Genomic DNA, 21,692 nt, shown 5'->3' on the forward strand with positions numbered 1-21,692 from the left:
ATTATGAAGCTTACTTTGCATTCATGTTTGAAGAAAAAAAAAAAGTGCCACAATTTCTCCTCCTTTGTGTCTGTACTCAGCTTTCTGTTAAATCCCCCACTGGTGCAGCTATTTCTCTATAGTAGTGAACTGAAGATCACACTCTGGCTTCCAGACAGCCACAACTTCAAATTCAGTGTACATGTTGGAAAAGTAGTGTCCTGTTAACAGGTATTATTAAAGTGAGTGAGCGACTGGCCGTAGGGAGCTTTCAGGAAAGGGAACGCATGTGGGTAAAAATGAGAGAATAATTTGGATGCTGTCTTGTAAAACTCTGTAGGAAATGCCTGAAATGATTTCTAAGGGTTTGGTTTAGTCCCAGCTTCACAGCCTTCAGCTGCATATATACTTTCAAAATCTTTAGTTATACTCATCAACAGAAAGCATCTGACACAGAAGCTACTGAATCTGATTTTAGAAACTTGGCTGTGGCTAGTCCAACTCTGAGAGAAACCTGAGTCCAGAGTGTCTTCATCAGACATGCCACTCATGTTCAATGCCTTACTAAGTGTAATCCTGTAGCATGTTCCTCTTTGATTCTATTATTTTTTTCTTGACAGACTTATTCCATGAACCACAAACTGGGATGTAAACCTAGTACCTTCCTTCAGTAGTCCAGCTGGTGTTAAGTGAATTAGTGAGGAGCTTCATAGTTGCCTGAGCCTGTTTCCAGCTAGATACCTGAGACTGGTAGATGCCAGTGGTGCTTGTAACAGGATCCCCAAATAAGTTAGCTACAAGATCTCCACTAATCTCTTGTGGACTCTCTTCAGGCCCAGCCAATGGAAAGGAATTAGATGTGGTACATTGCTAAAATCCCCATCTGCCCTCCTATCCACCATTCCACTGTTTTCATTGTCTGGCTCTGTCTTGTTCATCAAATGGAAATACCTTATAACCGATATTGTGGTAGCAGCAGGTCTTAACAGTCATAATTTAAGCAGCAGTGTCTCTTGCTTTGAGGCTCCTGTATCCTGATCAGTGACTGTCAGTCTCTCAGTGCTCTGGGATCAGGGCCAGTGCTTCCATTTAGGCGACCTAGGCGGTCACCTAGGGCACCAGGATTTGGGGGGGGGGCGGCAATTCGGCGGCGAGGGGTCCTTCCGCGCTCCGGGTCTTCGGCGGCAATTCTGCGGCGGGTCCTTCACTCGCTCCAGGACCCACCGCCCAAGTGCCCCGAAGACCGGCAGCGCGGAAGGACCCCCACCTAGGGCGCCAAAAACCCTGGCACCGCTCCTGTCTGGGATGACCAAATTTGCACCTGTCTTTTGTCACCAGCTTCCAAACAAGTTCAGTTAAGTTAGCAACCTGCTGTCCCTCTTGTTCCTTTAGAACAGGGGTCGGCAACCTACGGCACGCGTGCCAAATACGGCACGCGAGCCGATTCTGAGTGGCACGCAGCTCCCCTGACGTGGTCCCAGCCCTCAGCCCCCCCGCCTACCGTTCTCCCCTGCGGGGGCAGGAGGCAGAAGCTTGGTTCTGCAACAGCCAAGCTTCCCCCCTACCCCGCTTCTTCCCCCAGTGTGGTGCTTTCCTGCCCCTCCTCCTCTCCGTCCCTGGACAATCAGCTGATGGCCCTAGCGAGTGGGAGGGGGAAGAGCGGCAGCGTGCACACAGCTCCGTAGAGGAGGCAGAGAGAGGTAGGGACGGAGCCTGGGGGAAGGGGGTAGAACAGGGCATATCCCTTCCAGCCCCCTGCCATGAGCCACTCAGGGCAGGGGGCTGGGAGCACCCCCATGAGCCGAGCACCCCAGCCTTCTGCCCTGCACCCCCCATTCCTCTGCCCTGCACCCCCCACCCCAACACACACCCAGCCTTCTGCCCTGCACCCCCACAGCCCCATCCCTCTGCCCTGAACCCCCCCCACACTCAGCCCTCTGCCCTGCACCCCCATACCTCCAGCCCTCTGCCCTGAACCCCCCCACCCCAACACACACCTAGCCTTCTGCCCTACACCCCCCACACCCCCCAGCCCTCTGCCCTGATCCCTGAACCCCCCCCACACACACACATCCCAGCCTTCTGCCCTGCACCCCCTCCCCCAGCCCTGACCCCTGAAACACCCACCCCCAGGTCTGGGGTCCCGGCCGCAGGCCCTACTCAGCCTGCTGCCGGCCTAGGTGAACAGAACCCCAGGCTGGCAGTGAGCTGAGCAGGCTGGCGGCGTAAGATCAGCATTTTACTTTAATTTTAAATGAAGCTTCTTAAACATTTTGAAAACCTTGTTTACTTTACATACAATAGTTGAGTTACGTAATATAGACTTCTAGAAAGAGACCTTCTAAAAACGTTAAAATGTATTACTGGCACGCAAAACCTTAAATTAGAGTGAATGAATGAAGACTCAGCACACCACTTCTGAAAGGTTGCCTACCCCTGCTTTAGAACTATAACTTGTTCTGTTGTCTGACTCTCACCTAAACAAGCACATCTTGTGTTGGTTGTGCCTTTTCTGGGCTATGCTTTTTGGTATGTGGGTTTTCTTGCTGTACCAGTGTATCCATTCTCTGGTTTCTTGGGGTGAGACTGATAACCACAGGAGATCTATTTCCTTCCCAGACCTCCCCCCCCAAGACTTCTCATCAAGGATTTAAAACTGCAAACATGTTTCATATGGCCAGGGTTAGGAAAATGACTCTAAAAAGCCTTTTAATACATGCTGAAGGCACACCCAGGAATACAGCCTAGGTTTTTTTACCCTTTTATCCTTTGCCTGTGTAGTAATTTTATATCCTAGTCATGCTGCCTGGCACCAGAATACTATTTCATACTGTCATGCTTTGTCCTTTGGCTGCTTCCTCCTCCTGAATGGAGCAAATATCAAGTTGTCTTATGCTCGTCTCCTCCCTCCATTCTCCAACAGTGGTCAAGGAGAAGACAGCAAACACTTAGTGTTTTACCTAACACAAACAGTTGACAAATTAATTGAAAGAGAAGTTATGATTTGGCAGCCTCAGGGACATGTGAACTAATCTGATGGTAAAGCAGGACGCTAATAAATAATCCACTGTGGATTTGTGAGAGATTGGAGCCCAGGCCTTTTCTCTCCACTCCCCTCTCCCTATGGTCATCTAGCACTGACTTTCCAATCTTCCATATGGTTGGTACCATACTTTCATTCAGCAGCTCGTGTTCTCCAGAAGACTACCATGATACTCCACTTCGTCGGTTTGACTAGGAACACTTCTCCCTTGCCTCTAATGATAAAGCTTTTGGGGATATAGCTTATGAAATTTACTGTGTTTATATAAAACTGTACTTAAAAAAAAAAAAAAACACCAAAAAACTGAGGATGCAGCATAGCTGAGGGAAACCCCTTTTGCAATGCAAGTGCTTCCTGTCTCTGTAGACAACTTCCACAGACTAGATTTCTGCTGTCTGCAGTGGCTTTTTTCACAGGAAGGCTAATATAAGTATGAAGCTCCCCAAATAGCTTTCATTTTGGCTTTGTATCCGACAGCTAAGACTCCAAATATGCAACAGGCCAGCTGAGCTGATGCAGAATCTCTGCTGCTAAATATTTAAGGGCTCTGAAGCCTTCAAGACTTTTTGAATCATTCCAGGGAGGTTGAATCATCTGTAAGTTTCTCTTCTACTTAGGTAGTGAATAGGAAGCAAGCTCCTAGACTTTAAGGTCAGAAGGAACCATCATGATCATCTAGTCTGACCTCCTGCACATTGCTGGCTACAGAACTTCACATGCCCACTCCTGTAATAGACACCTAACTTCTGGCTGAGTTACTGGAGTCCTCAAATCATGATTTAAAGACTTCAGGTTACAGAGAATCCACCATTTACACGAGTTTAAATCTGCAAGTGACCTGTGTGCCATGCTATAGAGCAGGGGTTTCAAACTCCTGGCCCGCAGGCCATCTGCGGCCTGCAAGCCTCTCCAATGTGGCCCACGGGACTCGAGCAGTTTTGGGGCCGGGTCTCTCCCTTAGCCCCACCTGCCGCCACCGGGCACTCCCCCCTCAGGGGCAGCGCAGCAGAGCTGAGTGGCATCTGCCTGCTCGCTCCAGTGACTGCCGGCCCCTCCCTGCGGCCCAGGGGCAGGGCGGGGCTGTGCCTCCACACACTGCCCCCACTCCGAGCGCCCCTGCGGCCAATGGGACACTGTGGAGGCGGTGCCTGGGGGCAGAAGCACACTGAGGCCCCTTGGCCCACCCCACCTTGGAGCCCCAAGTAAGCGCTGCACCCCCGACCCCCTCCCAGAGCCTGCATCCCCTTCCCCTTCCCACATACCCCCTCCCAGAGCCTGCGCCCCCTTCCCACATACCCCCTCCCACCCCAACTCCCTCCCAGAGCCAGTGCCCCCTCCCCACACATCCCCAGCCCCAAAACTCCCTCCCTGAGCCTGCACCCCCTCCCCACACACCCCCAGCCCCAAACTCCATCCCAGAGCCTGCACTCTAGACCTCCTCCCCCACCCAAACTCCGTCCCAGAGCTTCAGGCAGGTTCTGGGCAGCATGAGTGACATTGGCCCACTGGGAGGATTTGAGGACTGGCACTGGCCCTAAGGTAAATTGAGTTTGAGACCCCTGCTATAGAGGAAGGCAACTATTCTCTGCCCCGGGTCTCTGCCAATCTGATCCAAGGGAAAATTCCTTTCCGACCCCAAATATGGCAGTCAGTTAGACCCTGAGCATTTGGGCAAGACCCACCAGCCAGACACCTGGGAAAGAATTCTCAAAGTGGTAATGACTATAAAGTTTCCAAGATCAGTCTTCTTGGGAGAAAGTCCAAAAATCCTAAACTTGGACCACTTCTCCCTCTAGTCCCACCCTGAAAGAATGGGGAGTGTAGCCTCTTAGTTACAGCATGGGAGTTAGCAGACAGGACTCCTGGGTTCTAGTCTTGACCCTGTAGCAGACTTGCTGTAACCTGGAGCAGAGCACTTAACTCTATTGCCTCCTTACCCATCTGTAAATGCACATAGTAACACCTCCAAGTGATGTAAGGGTTAATGCTTGTAAAGCACTAAGCTCCTCAATTGAAATGTACAGCACATGAAATACAAAGTATCTAATGTCCATTTTTAAATGTGTGAGAATCTGAACACGGACACTTCCTAATAAAAATAGAATAGTTTTGTGTGCTTTGTTTGAGCTGCTTTAGAAAAGTAGATCGCAGAACACTCAAAAAGTAGCATACTCTGAGAATTGTAATCTTCTGTCCGCAAGCCACCAAAACTTAACCTGGAAACTGATTTGTTGGTATTGGTTCTATTAATACCAACTCATGTCCATTTCTAACAAATATTTTCCTCTTGCTCTCCCAGAGGGACTGTTTACTGCCTCAGTCACTGATGTATGGGGTTGGCTTTCCATTATACAAACACAAAGCATATGGTGCTGAAAATAGGCTCACAAATCCTAATGGTGTTTATATAACAGGATGTGCATGCACTCAGCCAGTTCAGGCTAGTTATCAGTTTAACACTATGTACCTATCAGTGACAGGGCATGTAAGTCAGTTACTATAGTAGGTAACCAGCAATCCCAGACTTGCTTTCTTGTCAGCTTTGATTTGTAGTGGTCAGTTATTGAAATACATTGGTGTCTGCGGGTGGTGTAAAGTTTCATAAAGGATATTTATAGGATATCTACTGGAAGAAGTTATAATGTGCTGCCTTGGATGTCTGTCATTGGTCAGGGTATTAGTAATCTGTAGCAGACTTGATCATAACAGGGAGGTCATTTTAGATGAGCCAGAGCAAGGTCCTGTGGTAAACCACCCCGTACTCATTAGTTCGGCACTTAGTACCTTTTGGACTTGGATTCAAATTTGGCTGCTCCAGTCTCACTCTGGTCGTCATAAGTGAGAGTTTGAGTATTGGCCAGGAAGTTTCAGAAACTGTGCAGGTGCCAGCATAGACTTCTTTGGTTCTAGTGTCTCTAGCCTTCCTTACAAAAGGAGAAATAAAACTGTAAACAGCCTATTGAAATGCTACAGCATTCTTGATCAGTACACAAGATTGCCAATGCTCCTTGATACAGTGGAGAGACATGCTGTCCTACACTGGAGTAGCTTGTTTGGGCTGGAGAATGAGAAGCTGCTTTCAGGGTATTTCTTTTCCTTTGGTTTATACTGCAGCTGCATGATGGAGAAGCTAAAAGGAGCCTTTGTCATCTCCTTGGACTCTGTAGTACAGTTTGGGAAATCTTAGTTCCTATTCCCACTGGAAGACCACACATCATGTTAACTGTGTTGGTGGGAGCTACAGTTTTAAAACTGGGTCTCCGACCAGGTAGGACTTACCATGATGGGCCCACTATGGACTCCTGAGTGAATTCTAATGGGTCATGTCTAACAAGCCTCTCTGCAGGTGCACCCATTTTGCCGGCTCTAGAGAGAAGGCAAGGAATCTAACAAAACTATGTAGGTCTGATCTCTAGCCCATGTTTCTCTGCATCATGCCATTCAGGACATATATCCTTCATGTGCTGCTCAGTTCTAATGGGCTTTAAAAGCATCTACCTGGGTACGTGCCCTTCTGTTTTGGTTGCCTGTTGAGATTTTGTGGGAGCAACTTTCTGTTGTAGCTCTTTCCCGTACAGAATACTGTCCTTAAACAACTACCTGATCCTCCATATTAAACAAAACTCTGGCTGTCTTTTTCCAGTACTTGATACTCATGCTGTACTATTAAAGGTGTTTCTGTTCAGCTGGGTTGAGTTTGAAAATATTTCCTGTAATGACTTACTATTTCTTAGTGTTGTACAGAATAAAGTTGAAAACGGGTAGGCTGTTTCTGTGTCTTGCAGAGGGTGGGGGTGCTGGCGCTTTCGGAACATAATGCTTGGCTAGCTGTCACTGCTAACATATCCTCCTGCAGCAGTGGTGATAAACCACAGTGCATAACATGGACTTGCCTTTTTTTTTTTTTTTTTTTTATTGGAGATATACTATCTCCTAGAACTAGAAGGGACCTTGAAAGGTCATAGAGTCCAGTCCAGCCCCCTGCCTTCACTAGCAGGCCAAGTACTGATTTTTGCCCCAGATCCCAAAGTGGCCCCCTCAAGGATTGAACTCACAACCCTGGGTTTAGCAGGCCAATGCTCAAACCACTGAGCTATCCCTCCCCCCCTTTATCATTTGTCATTTTACTAATAGTAAAAGCTGAAGGTCACACCAATTCTATAAATAAAGATGTGTACTCACAGGACTGTCCTTGCCAGTCCTACATAGACTTTAACCACAGTATTGTGTTGTGGGTGTTTCCCAAGGATTTTTTTTTTTTAAACTCACCATTAAGAGAAGCAGACAGCATAATTCTTCACAATAAGCCTTCAAGTGTTTTAGTGAAGGCCTATCTAAAAAATGGAGAGCCAAGTGACCTTTTGACTGGATTCTTATAGCTCTGATATGTTACCATTTGTTCCACAGAGCAGAACCTATTTGGTGGTTGTGGTTGGCCTGTTCGTGTTGCAGTATCACTCAAGGCCTCAGTCAGACCGTGTTGTACTCTGGCCTGTACAAACTCAGTAAAATGGCTCTTACTCCAGAGAGCTTGCCGTTCAAATTAAGACCCTGTCTAGTTGGTCTATAGTTTAAGTCCATGATTGGCTTAACTTGAAAACTTCAGTAGGTAAGAATTTGTGGTTATTGTAATAATTGATGTACTACTAAAGAGTTAGAAGGGATTTCCGAAAGGAAGACGTTCCTACCCGATTTATCAATGTAAAGATATTTCTTATCTTCATAAGCGGTAGCTTAGAAGATTAAAAAACGACCACCAACACCCCTGCATAAACATGCTCCAGCTTTGCTAGGGTTCATTTAAAGATTTGACTCCTAGTTGATGACACCAAGAAAGAGGAAAAACAAGTCGCTTTCCCTCAACACATTCCTGTCTTAACTAGCTACATCCACTCACTAGTCAGATTCATCTATAATGTATAGAAATAATTTACCCCACAGTTCCTCTGACTTGGACAAAGAAATAGTTGGTCTCTTGCACCCTGTTGTAACCTTACTGCATACTGGTTGGAGGCTCTGGATTTATTTTCCAGTTATTCCAGCCTGCGACACGAGGCAATATAACTTACAGTAATTCATAGCTCTTTTATGTGCCTTTTTTTGTAAAGCACTTTGAGATCTGGGGATGAAGAATACGAAGTATCGTGTCCCTGTTTTTATGGATAAATTTATAATCTTTTGAAATTAAATCCAGTTTATTTTGCCCTTGTTTCACTATAAGTGGATGTTTCTCCTTTTCCACTGAAGCATCCAACGTCTGGATTTTGAGAGATGTTACCTAATGTTAGATCTTTGTTTCTATACCCAGATTATAGAATTCTTCTTCCTCCTGATATGAAAGAAGCTAAACCTTTAGGATTTCTTCACTTTCTCCAAGATGGTACTAGCCTCCTTAGGCATTTCCTCTTGGCCACCAGTTTCTGTGACTTTGATTTTGTGTGGGGGACTTTGTGCACATAGTCCCCAGTCTCATTGTGACAAGGCTATCTGAACAAGTGGAAAAACCCATTGAGTAAAGTGCTGAAGCTTTGGTAGGAGATGATTAAAATGAAGGCTGGGTAAGATTGCGTTTTACCTATTCTAGTAATGTTACCTTGGTATAGTGGCTGTTGGCCTGTAAAGGAGTCCAAAGCAGGTTATTTAAACTGCAGATGGCTCCTTATGTGTTCCTAGGCTAGCTCTCTTCATTTCCAGCAGAAGGAACCTAATCTTGGCATCAAAGTACTATTCTGGGTAGGCTGGTCATTCAAGGCTAGTGAGTGTTTATAACGTCTAACTACAGAAGTGTAAACACGTGACTAATGCTAAGATGTCCTTGCCCTAAGCAAAGCAGCGAGATATTTCTAAATTAAACTCTGCTCAGCCACTTAATGGGTCTTCTGAAAAGCTGAGCATTTTGCATGCTACATTAAGGTAACGTGCCTAAAAAGGCTCTCCGCTTGCTCGCCTCCAAGAGCTTGAGTGAAATAGAATAAATCACTGTGCAGAGAGCAAGTTCTGCTTCCCGGACTCCTTTGGTGCAAGAAATAGGATTTTGCCGAACCTCAAATCTTGTTCTGAATGAAGCGGGCATGAATTTCGAATGGAGATGTGGGGAGCACATAGGCAGCCTGTGAACATACCTGCACAATCTCTGGGATCCCTGTGCTGCATCCTTTTACGTAATCCTTTCTGTTGAGGCGTAAGATTGCTAAACATGCACATTCAGTGTGTACTGTGTAAACTACCTTAGGGTTTGTGGCTGGGCAGGCTGAAGTGTAAAACTCAACTGGAGCTGTGAAACAAACTGCCATCCTGGAATCACCCCTCTTACGATCAGTGCTTACATAATCATTTCTAACCTGAAGGCAGGAGTATCAATCCTCAGAGAAATACTTCCAAATTGACAGCAATGATCTAGGATGACAGGATAAGAGGCTGGAAGCATAGCATAGGTGGGGAGAAGGAATGGACTATGAACCTAAAATAAAATAAAATTGAAATCTTAAGCTCTGCACACACTGATGGGCACCTAGAATGGTGTCCTGGCTCACCCCCTCTGGGAGGATCTTGTGGCTGTGGCACTACAGGGTCACCAAAGCTGTTACATCCGAATGACTGGATATGTGATAGTAACTGTAAACTGGGCTGCATGTAAATAAGGGGAGAAGTGAAAATGGAGCTTGCTGCTGTCGTAGATTTCTAATTAAGAAGGCAGCACTGAACAGTCTGTCAGCAACTGGACGCTGCAACCATAGTTGCCAAGGGAACATTTTTTTTTTTCTTCCAAACAACAACCAAAAATATCTACTCCAGAGGCCTTAGCTGGTTGATTTCCCTCCCTCCCTTCCCCCTGCACCCCCATTGTAGAGTGGCTTGCTGCTTAATGCTGACTGTATAATAATATATAATTAATGGAGATATCCCATCTCCTAGAACTGGAAGGGACCTTGAAAGGTCATCAAGTCCAGCCCCCTGCCTTCACTAGCAGGACCAAGTTTTGATGGGGAGACAGGTAGGAGTAAAGCGGAAGGATTCCCTCTTGCAGATAAGAATGCAGGATGACTTGGAATCGCTCTATTAGGGAACTGTTCCTAGTGCCCTAGAAAAAGCCAGGGGTCAGATGTTCATGAAGTAGGATGTGCATTAGTCGCTTCAGGAGCTCAATATCTTGGTTTAGTTCCACAAGCGCAGTAGTATTGACATGCCAGTTCTCACAGGTAACATATGAACCATATTAAAGTTAGACAAACCAGTTACTTCTTCACTCTAAGGCTATGTCCTTGGTACCTAAACTCTTGAAAATAACCTCTAATCTTAGTAGTGTTAGGCCCAGCAAGCATATGGCTATATTTTTGCTCTTTCTATTAAAACTTATTTGGATAAAATGTTGTCCAAGAAAATCTTGGGCCTCTACAATCAGCTGTTACAAACAAGTAAACATTGGGGTGGGGCTGTAGGAAAATGGGAGTATGTAGGTCTTTGAACACATGCCTCTGCTAGACTGATGAGCCTGGTTTCCAACAGTCTTGTTGGGTGTGGGAGTGTGGAAATCAAAGATTTGTAAGGGAACAAAATGCTGATGAAGATGTGGGAAGTAGTTCCATTGAGAACCTATTTCCTTTTCCTGGCAGCAGCAACTTTCTGCCCCTGCTTGGATAGAAGTGTAGCAACTTCTCTCCCAAACGTACCTGTCCCTTTTGATAATATTATGTGTCTTATCCTGTGAAATCCCAGTGGCTTGGGCTATAACTGCTAGTTGGTGCCAGTCCAAGGTTTTGGACCCTTTCATCCAGGCCCCTCTTCTTCAGTGTTTAAATATCTAACTCAAATAAGTACTACAACCTCAGAAAATGAGTAAAAATGCCAAATAAACTACCTCTTAATGTGGAATATAGAAACCAGAATTTGAGATCTCTTTACAAAAGCAGAATATCATGATTTTGAGAAAATAGTTAGCTTTTTCAGTGCTGGAAGAGCTGGTCCTTGTGTCTCATCAGCCATATCTCCAGCAATGGATTGTTCCTTGCCTAATATAGCTTTGGGGTTTTCGGCCATGTCTCTGCATATACCCTGCCCATGGAATTGCATACAGCTTGTGTACTACCATCCCAGTAATGCAATTTCACATTCTTGTTTCAGCAAGTAATCTGTGCCATTATAAAATGGGACTGTACAATAAAACTCAAACACAGTTTTGTTCAGTTCCATCTTTCTTGCCCAGCGTGTTACCATTACCCAGATTCTGTCCCCACCTGTGGTCCTAGACTTAAGTCTCAATCTGCTCTTACGTGCATAGTTGCTGAAGAATCTTGGGGTAGCTGGCATACTATACAGTGCTGCTGGCAGTCACCCAGATCCAGTGCACCTCTCCTAGTATAGAGATGTCTGACTAATAAAAATATATATATATATGCAGTTAGCATATGAAGTTGTAGCTTCTCTTAAAAGCTTCCTAATTGGATGATAGACTCTCGAAAATACCCTAGGGGATAATTTGCATGGTACAAGGTAACAGTTCTTTTGTAAACAAAGCAATTGAGGCTTCTGTCCTCTGTTTTGCTTCTTGTAGAAGTACCTGTTTTTTCAGTTGGAATCTATTTTTATGCCTTCTTGGAATGCACACTTGCAGGAAGGATGGGTCTCGGTATAATGCCTTCCTTTTTTGTTTTGGGGTTCTTCAAATGTATCTTCCAACACTGTGCTGAGGGGATGGAGTGAGGGCAGTAAGCACAGGAGAATGGCAAAACATGTCAAACTGGATCTGAACTCTTGAGAGATACAGACTGTAACATCCTGTTGTCACTGAGCAACTGTGCAAGGTCCTTGTTTATATCGAGGAATACCCTGGAGGAAAGTTCAATGTTTCCTCCTTTAGGTTAGAGTTTTGCATGTCTGACTCTGACATCCCTCTATCTCTTGGCACAAAGTCAGCAGCATAAATACCACACCCTGATGTTAAAGCAGCATGAAGCAAAGTGGCCATGTATTGATTATGTCCTCCTGCATGACTAAAAAGGGGTTAACTTCTGGACTTTCAAATATATATTTGGAAACAGACTCCAGTTCCCCCTCAATCTGTTCTCTACCTTCAAAGTCTCTGCTATTGCCTGTGTAGCTCTCAAAAGCATTTGGGGTGGATGTATATGTGCAATACTAAAACAGCTGTATTTAATTTCCAGTGCTGCTTTTATACATAGTTTGGAAAAATGTTTAGATCAGTGTTTCCCAAACTTGGGACGCCGCTTGTGTAGGGGAAGCCCCTGGAGGGCTGGGCCGGTTTGTTTACCTGCTGCGTCCTCAGGTCCGGCCAATCGGGGCTCCCATTGGCCTGGAGCAGCAAACCGTGGCCAGTGGGAGCCACGATTGGCCGGACCTGCGGACGTATCAGGTAAACAAACCGGCCCGTCCCGCCAGGGACTTTCCCTACACAAGCGGCGTCCCAATTTTGGGAAACGCTGGTTTAGATCAATAAGGAGTAGGAGGAATATTGTGTGCCTTCAGATCATCTCAGTAGGCTGGTTTCAAAGAGTTAATGGTTGAAGAGTTGGAGCAGCAGCTCTCTTTCTTGGGTACTTCTGAGGTGCTCCCCAAGCAGATTTCTTGCCACATTTGTAAAGGAGGTGGCATTTCCCAAGGAGGATGAGGCTTTTTATTGTGTTGGTTTGGGGACTCTCTACAACATCTTAGATTGAAAGAGATATTCCCACAATTTATAGGGCTTCAGAATTACTGTGGCCTGTAGAAACTTTCAGAGTAGCAGTCATCTTTTTTTTTTTTTTTTTAAATGAATAAATTCAGCTCTGATGGTCTACTCTCCAGTGGAGAGGGATATGGGCTCCACTTGATCAGCCCTTTCTTCTAATACTCTTTTTCCCTCTTCAGACTCCTGTCCCCTAGGGGGGCAATGTGAATGGGGTGTGATTATACATACATACATACTGCAGCTACTGGGAGTTAAGCTGTATTATCAGTCGCACTGGTGTGTGCTGCTCTCCCAACAAATGGGAGGGATATCTTTTGTGAGAAATTGAAACATCATGTATGTTTCTGGCACTGTATCATGGAGAAACTATAGGCCCTATGAGCTAAGGTCTGGTCCACACTAACCCCCCCTGTTCGAACTAAGATACGCAACTTCAGCTACGTGAATAACGTAGCTGAAATTGAAGTATCTTAGTTCGATCTACAAGGTACTTACCGCAGGTCCACACGCGGCAGGCAGGCTCCCTTGTCGACTCCGCGTACTCCTCTCACGGAGCAGGAGTACTGGTGTCGACGGCGAGCACTTCCGGGATCGATTTATCGCATCTAGACAAGACGCGATAAATCGATCCCAGAAGATCGATTGCTTACTGCCGAACCCGGAGGTAAGTATAGACGTACCCTAAGGTTCTGCTGAGATCAGCATTTAAAGCAGGGATTAAATCTGTATGTATGAGTAATATATTTTCTTCCCCAAATTTAAAGCAGTAGCTTTTAGAGTAAATCTACTAGTTTTGCATTTGAATATGACCCTTGTCTCAACTAAAAATAATTTGAGATAAGGCTTTTCAGAGAGCCCTCTAGCAAGTTCCTTAAGCTTGAGACTTTTAAACTGACTCACTTGTAGACTATTCTGCAATCCAGTACTATTAATAGAAAGATGTGTGAACACTAGTTGTACGTTTCTATTTAACAATAGTTGTTATATTTCTAATCAATACTTGTAGGGATAAAGTTACTTGTGCATGTCCTGATGCTTGCTGCTCATATATACATTAGCATTAGCTCCATTCACTTACTATTAGAGTGAATAGGGGAGAGTGCAACTGCTCCAGTCTGTTTAAGCCAGGGGTGGGCAAACGTTTTGGCTCAAGGGCCGCATTGGGATTGCAAAACTGTATGGAGGGCTGGGTAGGGAAGGCTGTGCCTCCCCAAACAGCCTGGCCCCCTCAGAACCCCCAACTCATCCAACCCTCCCTCCCTGCTCCTTGTCCCCTAACTGCCCCCTCCCGGGACCCCCCGCCCCTAACCGCCCCCAGAACCCCACCCCCTATCCAACCCCACTACTCCCAGTCCCCTGACTGCTCTGACCCCTATCCACACCCCCGCCCCCTAACAGGGCCCACGGGACTCCCACACTTATCCAACCCGTCCCCTGACCACCCCCCAGAACCTCTGCCCCATCCAACTGCCACCTGTTCCCTGTCCCCTGACTGCCCCCCTGGGACCCTCTGCCCCTTATTCAACCCCCTGGCCCTGACCCCCTTACCATACCGCTCAGAACAGCATGTCTGGCAGCCGCGCCGCCCGGACGGAGCCAGACATGCTGGAGCGCGCAACCCCACCGCACAGAGCGCTGCCTGCGTGGCTGCGGGGGAGGGGAAACAGTGGGGGAGGGGCCAGGGGCTGGCTAGCCTCCCTGGCCAGGAGCTCAAGGGTCGGGCAGGACGGTCCCGCGGGCCAGATGTGGCCGTAGTTTGTCCACCTCTGGTTTAAGCAAAGGTATCAGTTTGACTGGTTTTGGGGGGTGGAGGGAAGGGTGTGGGGGCAGAGAGAACTGGGGCTATTCCTTACTCGTTTCCTCTCCTCCCCACAGCACGTGGTGGAGGAGAAGCTTCTTTTACACACACACACACACACTCACTCACTCACTCTTGCAGTTTCCGGCTGATTTGACTTCCCCAGAGCAGCTCCTCTTGATTTGTTGGGAAAGCCCTGCATGTGGCCGCAGCATTGGCTTGGAAGCTGTGCTCCCACATGCATGCTTTCAAGCTGTTCACAAGGGTCTTCAGAAAGCCAGTTATGGTTATCTGCCAAAAATCATACTTTGGAACAGAACCTGATATGATTTCTGGCAGTTAATCATCTGTCGGAACAGAATAAAAATACAGCCAGACTGCTCAAGGAAACCACTTGTACTTTCAGTGCTGTCTCTGTTAATAAGCTAGTAACTAAATAGGAGATGAAGTTGACTCCCTTTAATAGGCTGTGTGAAACTGAATGTGAAGATAAGTGTTGGAATTGTCTCCTCTTAGCTTGTGAGTTCAACCCCCTTCTATGTTTGGAGTTGTAAGAATTACATTTTTGATAGTACGTCTGCTGCATTGCACTTGGCAATCTTAACAGAATGTAATTAATTCTTTTTTGTTTGTTTTGAATATTGAAGCATTAACAGTAATTCTCTAGTTAGGATTGTATTAAGATTTTTTTTATGTGTATATAAAATCCCTGTCTCTGCAATAATTTAAGACTTGGTACCAAAGAATCTTGTTTGTGGAGAGTAATCTAGATGTTCAGTGAGTCCACAAAATGTTTTTATAGGAATAACTTTATTGCAGTAATACCCCTAGTGAGCTGTGGGCTGTACAGACATAGGAAGACTAGATCTGGCAATCTAAAGATGCTACGAGCAAGGCAGTCAGGGTTATAGGAACGTGTCTGTCTTCCTTACGTATCCAGTTGATATTTTATCAATGACAAAAAAAGTAGTTTTTGGGGGGACACTCAGTGTTGAAGTGCAGAAGGGACTGGTGTGAAAGGGGAGGGGAAAGGATGGGGCAGAGCTGTGAAGGAGTGCATTGGTGTAAAAGGCTTTAATTCAGGTCTCATTTTATTGAGTTATTGCTACTGTTTAAGCAGCAAAGTTGAATGGAGAAATCCACGCTTGCCTCCTGCTTTTGGCCAAGCCTCCACCCCCTGCTCAAGAAAACAAGAACTTTGCTTCATATGGTCTGGAGCAATAGAAGAGGAAGCAAATGTCAAAAGTTCCTGAAAACATCACAGAGCTGTTACTCCACAGTCGCTCTCGGATTCCCAAGAGGCTGTCAGCTGTTCTTTAAACTTGCTTTGTGTAACATGCCCTGCATAGTAGGAACGTGGCTCCTAACTGGGATGTATGCTGACCTATGTCCTCTGGGACTAGTTTTCTCCTTCTAGTTAATGAATCATATTCATGCTTTTCATGTGAAGGGATGATTTGTGTTTGTATCCCTTTGAAACATGCGCTGAGCCTCTGTCCCCCTTGCATGGTGGTGAGGTGTCTGACCTTTCAGGCCTGTGCAGCTTTATGCCTCTCATTAACTGTGAATTCTTGCCAGCTGTGCTAGTGTGTTAGCAAAAGGGATAAAACCATCCCCTTCCTGCCCCTCCCCCAACCCTCCACATTTTCCTCTTGGGTTCCCGAGGAACAGTAAATCAGAGATAAAAAGCCATCTGCCCTGGCATCCAGCCCTAGCACGCTCCTGATAAGCTTAGTACAGATGTGCTTCCCTCCTTTGGCAGGAAATGCTTTATTTAGCTCCCTGCAATGAAGGGTTGTCCTGTGTTTTTTTTTTTTTTTTTTTTTTTTTCCTTCCGTTTAGTCCTATCTAGCCGGAGGAGAGGCCGAGTGGCCCAATAACATTCCTGCCACTAATCTAGCACTGTGCTCTTCAGAGTTCGGTACAAGCACTGAGCCACCACCACCTGTCAGGAAGGCATGTGGCATACTAATGGACTTGGCATGGATGGGACTGAGAGCCATACCCCGGAGTCCTAAAACTGGCTTGGCACTGACTTCCTATGTGGCCTTGTGCTCATGCTCAATGAGTGTCTGTATGGGTCCAAATTTCTAACTGGCTTCATGCCTGCTGACTAATTTTAAAGGTTTCAGAGTAGCAGCCGTGTTAGTCTGTATCTGCAAAAAGAAGAACAGGAGTACTTGTCCACGAAAGCTTATGCTCTAATAAATGTGTTAGTCTCTAAGGTGCCACAAGTACTCCTGTTCTTCTTTTTGCGACTAATTTAAAGTCAGTTTAAGCAACTTGTACCACTTCAAACCTGATCTACACTAAAAGGTGGCTTGCCCCATTTTTACGGCACCAGTAGACCACAAGGGTCTGATTGGTTTCTGAAAGAGCATTTGTACGCTACTTCTGTCATTAAAACCTTAATGTGCTGGAGCCTGGCCTTTCTGCTGTCCGTGCTAACTAGACTTCATTATGGAGACATGTCCTTTTCTTTCGTCTCTGAGCTGTCAAAGCTGCTCATTACAGCACTGCCAATCATTGTAGCAAATATATTTCAACCTTGTTCAGCTAACCGCAGGAAGTGATGGAGGTAATGTCTTTGGTGTGTCAGAGGATTGCAAATTGACTCTTAAAAGCTCAAGACTACAAAACTGAATTCCCTCTCTCTCCTCGCAGGTACATTCCACCCATGATCTGGGGGAAGAGTGGACATATCCAGACGGCTCTCTATGGGAAGATGGGGAGAGTGAGATCACCACATCCTTATGGACTTCGCAAGTACCTCACAATGTCAGATGGAGCGACAGCAACCTTTGACCTCTTTGAGCCCCTGGCTGAACACTGCATTAGAGGTTAGTCAAACAAACCACGTTGGAATGCATGGCTTTTGTCTGTCTGATTAGTGCCTTGTCTAAATATTTGTTGAAGTACATTTGGAAAAATTACATTGCTGTCCTGGAGAAAGCCCCCAATCTTTCTGGCTAACTTTGACTCAATGGATGGGGAAGATGAGGACTCATAGCCCCCCAAATTGGCTATTGCTTACAAAATCCACACTGCTCTGTACCTATATATTGAACTTCAGAGCAGGGGCCCTAAAAGGTCAGTTACAGATATTTGGGAAAATCATGCTTCATGGCCTGTGGTGTCAGACTTGCACTTAGAACAGTAAAGGATGTGTTCTATATTCCCAAGATTAAATTACTCTAAACCTGACAGCTTGCATTGTAGAGCCTTACATCTTGGTGTGGATAGGAGGGAATTGAATTTGGGGTCTCTTTTTTAATAAACAAGAAGTTTCAGAAAATAAAATGGGATAGGTTAGCAATAACTCCATATTATGACGTATGCTCGGAGTTGCCCAAAGGGTCAAGGGTGTTGGCTTTCCTGGCTGTGGGTCAACCTTTACAAAAGCTCCCAAACAGTTAAAGTGCACAGATCAAGCCAAAACATTTAGCTGCTGCTATGGGAACTGTTGAGTCACAATGAAGTGGAAACACTTATTTAGATGGCAATCCTCAAGAACCATCATTAGTGACTGCACAAGCCAGATAACGTTGAGATAAAAAGTCAGTGCAGATCCCTGCTCTCTCTAGAGTGAGCAAAGGGGAATCTCTGTATTTAGAGCACTCTAGAAGGGGAGGATCTTATCATAAAGCAGTTTTAAATTAAACTTTTTTCCAAAGTCATCCTGGACCCAAGATTGAATCTCCAAAAGAGGAGAACTTAAACAAGTGTAGGGTACAAAACAAGGTGATTCCAGACATCAGTGGGTAACTATATCTGTAGGATAGGAAGCTACTGCCCTAGTAAATCAGAAATCATGAGCATCTTCATTTGACTAAAACATCATGCTGTCAGGGGGAACTCGACCTTTTGGCTCACTGGTACCAGCATGATTCTGTTGAACTTGGATTTCACTGAAACAATGTGAACTGTACTTCTCAGTAGCTGGCTTCACTTGCAGCCTGTGGCTCTAATTGAGTCCTCAGAAAAGGATGTTTATTCTGTCTAATCAATTCAAAGGGGTTCTCTTCAGAAATAAACAGGATCTTCACTTTGTGGTGGGATGCTGCACAGTGACAATCGCTGTCATTCTGGTCCAGGTCATTTGTAGAGCTGGAGAGAAACTAATGGGAGGCAAAACTTTGCAGTAACTAGAGGTTGCCAGTGAGCATGATGTAGAACTAAAGCACTCTTGTTTGATAACTAGCGCTGCATGACAGTGTCTTGGGACCTCAATTACTGTGTTTGCTCACACACAAAGCACAGAAATGCATTAGCTGACTTTCCGGAGATGTAACGATGTGCTTGTCCACGTCAGAGCACGTCAAGCCCTTAGCTGGTCCTCTGAAAGATAATTAGGCTGTGGAACAAAGAAGCTGAATGGTGACAGTAGTTGGTCATGAGTTCTATGTCAGACAGGCCAAGTTCACTTAGGGGAATATTTTGACTGTAGGGTTTTTAGCTAGTAAGTAAGTATAGGTTCCCTCAAAGTAAGCAGAGACCTTTACTCCAGCAGTTTCACGTTGCTTTTGTCACTTAATCTTGGGGTTGATGAGAAGGTTTTGTTCAGTTATTGTAGAATAAATACTTCTGCTCAGGGCCGCCCAGAGGATTCAGGGGGCCTGGGGTCTTCAGTGGCAGGGGGCCCCCGCCGCCGAAGACCCGGCACTTCGGCGGGTCCCGGGGCGGAAGGACCCCCCGCCGCCGAACTGCCACTGAAGCCTCGGAGCGGAAGAAGCTCCGGGGGCCCATGCCCCACGAGAGTTTTCCGGGGCCCCCGGAGCGAATGAAGGACTCTGCTCCAGGGGCCCTGAAAAACTCTCGTGGGGGCCCCTGTGAGGCCTGGGGCAAATTTCCCCACTTGCCCCCCCCGGGCGGCCCTGCTTCTGCTGTAGAAGCCTGCCTAGTCTAGACTACCCTAATCAAAGGATGTCTCACCATGTTGACATATGCAGGAAATAGTATTTCAGAACAAGATGTTTGTTCACAGGATATGGGGTGATAGCAGCTACACTTCTGTATCTCCTACCTCCACCTTATTTAACTTCTGTGAAAGCAAAACTAAAGTGAATAAACCTCTGATGTGTGTCTACTTATAGTAGAGCTTCCAGTTTTTGGCCTAAATTGATTCCTCCAGTGAGCCTGGAGGGGATGTAGACTTAGTATCAATAATGTACCCTGGGAAAAACATCTTTCATTTCCCTCGAGGGGCATGCTGTCTGGTCTGTAGAATGGGGCAGCAGCAGACTTCAGAATTCTTGGAGAATTAGCAATGACAATAGATACTGGTAGGGGAAAATATTTAATGTGTATTGTCGAAAAAGCACTTTTTCCTAGCTGGTATAGAATTCTTGCCTCTAGGACAGGGGTTCTCAAATTTCATTGCACCACGACAGTGGTGACAACAAAAATTACTACATGACCCCTGGAGGGGGGACCAAAGCCTAAGCCCACCCAAGCCCCGCCACCCCAGACAGGGGGGCCAAAGCTGAAGCCCAAGGGCTTCAGCCCCAGGAAGGGGGCCTGTAACCTGAGCCCTGCTGCCCAGGACGGAAGCCCTTGGTCTTTGGCTTCAGCCCTGGGCGATGGGGCTTTGGCTGTGGCCCAGGGCCCCAAGAAGTCTAAGGCAGCACTGGCGACCCTATTAAAATGGGGTTGTGACCCATTTTGGGGTCCCGACACACAGTTTGAGAATCGCTGCTCTAGGAATTGTCTGTAGAACTGCTGATGCAAACTTTCAGTAAGTCGCTCAAGAAATTCTGTGCAGCTCCCTTTTCAATAACAGTTGCATGCTTGTATTTTCTTTGCACTTCGCAGTTTTGCCACCCCACCTCCTACTAGGCTAACTTCAGTTTTATTTGGTTGGTAGCAAAGTCATGTTCTAGCTGTCCTTATATCAAAGCTTTCCCATTGACTTGAAATAGAATGTTCCTAAAAACCTGCTTGATTAAATGTCACTTCAACCTGCACCTGAGCTTTGTCTTATTTCTCCCATTTATTAAATGTGCAGAGGATGTCACAATGGTCATCTGCCCTGGAATCGCTAATCACAGCGAGAAGCAGTACATTCGTACCTTTGTTGATTATGCCCAGAAAAATGGTTATAGGTGTGCTGTCTTGAATCATCTGGGAGCTCTGCCAAATATTGAGCTCACTTCTCCACGCATGTTCACATATGGTAAGTACTCTTCAGCTTTTCTAACTCATTTTCTAGAAGTTAATTGGTTTCTGAGGGTCCCCAAAGTTAGGAAAACTAGTCCTGGCTTCTCTTAGTTGAGGGAGAGAGAGTACATACTGAGGAGCAGTTGTGGCTGCCATGATTGCTTAAACCTGGAAAGATATTGAAAGGCAGGGGGATGAAGGGAGAAGCAGAGTGTAGAATCTCATGTTCGAGGTATGGTAGGTTATCCTAGGAAGGTATTCTCCTTGAGAGGTCTTGGAATATGTCATGTAACATGGTGAGCTGCCTAGGAAGGTCAGGTTCCTTTACGTAGCCTGGTATATCCCCATCCTGGGAAGAAAGGTGGAAGAAATAGAGTACTGGCCCCTGAATGAGAAGTGAATGCCAGGGAAAGCTCAGGTAATTCTGTGTCTTGCTGAATAAGTGACAGTACCATGCTGGCTTGAATTTCATGGGCCTACTTTTTGGGTGTGGGGAGGTTTCAGCCTTCTCAGACTAAGGGAACAGGGAGCTTATCAGCATCTCTTCAGTGATGACATGCCAGCTATCCTCAGCTATGATAGCTGATTGTAGTTCGAACCCATGCTTAAACAGGTACAGCTATTTGAATTCTTAATTGCTCATCTGTAACATGATCTCTCAAGAATGGAAGCATCTCCTAAGATTGGTTACCCAGGAATGCTGTGCAGGCAGTTCAGTAACAGCATTCACTGCCTCGGCCTAGCTTGTATGACATGGTCTCCTTGACTTGGCTCAGTTTTCTTTTGTACCCTTTTTATTGCAAACATTTGGCATGGTGGGAATGACTGGAGATGCTCCATACGTAGTGCTAGAGTGGAGGGTTATCAGTTTGTCTAAAACCCCTGTATCAGATTTCATTTTAGGTTGGAATTTACAGGGGCGGCTCTGTTTTTTGCCGCCCCAAGCACGGCAGTCAGGCAGCCTTCGGTAGCGTTTCTGCGGGAGGTACGCTGGGGCAGCCTTCGGCGGCGTTTCTGCGGGAGGTCCAAAT

General features: G+C 46.0%; 1 protein-coding gene across 3 annotated transcripts in view; it reads left to right on the plus strand.

Moving 5' to 3' along the window:
• ABHD2 (abhydrolase domain containing 2, acylglycerol lipase) overlaps positions 1-21,692 on the plus strand; it is a 65,570-nt gene that overhangs the window by 18,900 nt on the left and 24,978 nt on the right. For all 3 annotated transcript variants that reach the window (XM_054042839.1, XM_054042840.1, XM_054042841.1), the window contains 2 exons: positions 17,170-17,345; positions 20,510-20,677. In XM_054042839.1, the coding sequence (XP_053898814.1) occupies positions 17,170-17,345; positions 20,510-20,677 (344 nt within the window). The remainder of the gene's footprint in view (positions 1-17,169; positions 17,346-20,509; positions 20,678-21,692) is intronic.

Source organism: Malaclemys terrapin, chromosome 10 (assembly GCF_027887155.1).
Source record: "Malaclemys terrapin pileata isolate rMalTer1 chromosome 10, rMalTer1.hap1, whole genome shotgun sequence".
Classification (NCBI taxonomy): domain Eukaryota; kingdom Metazoa; phylum Chordata; order Testudines; family Emydidae; genus Malaclemys; species Malaclemys terrapin.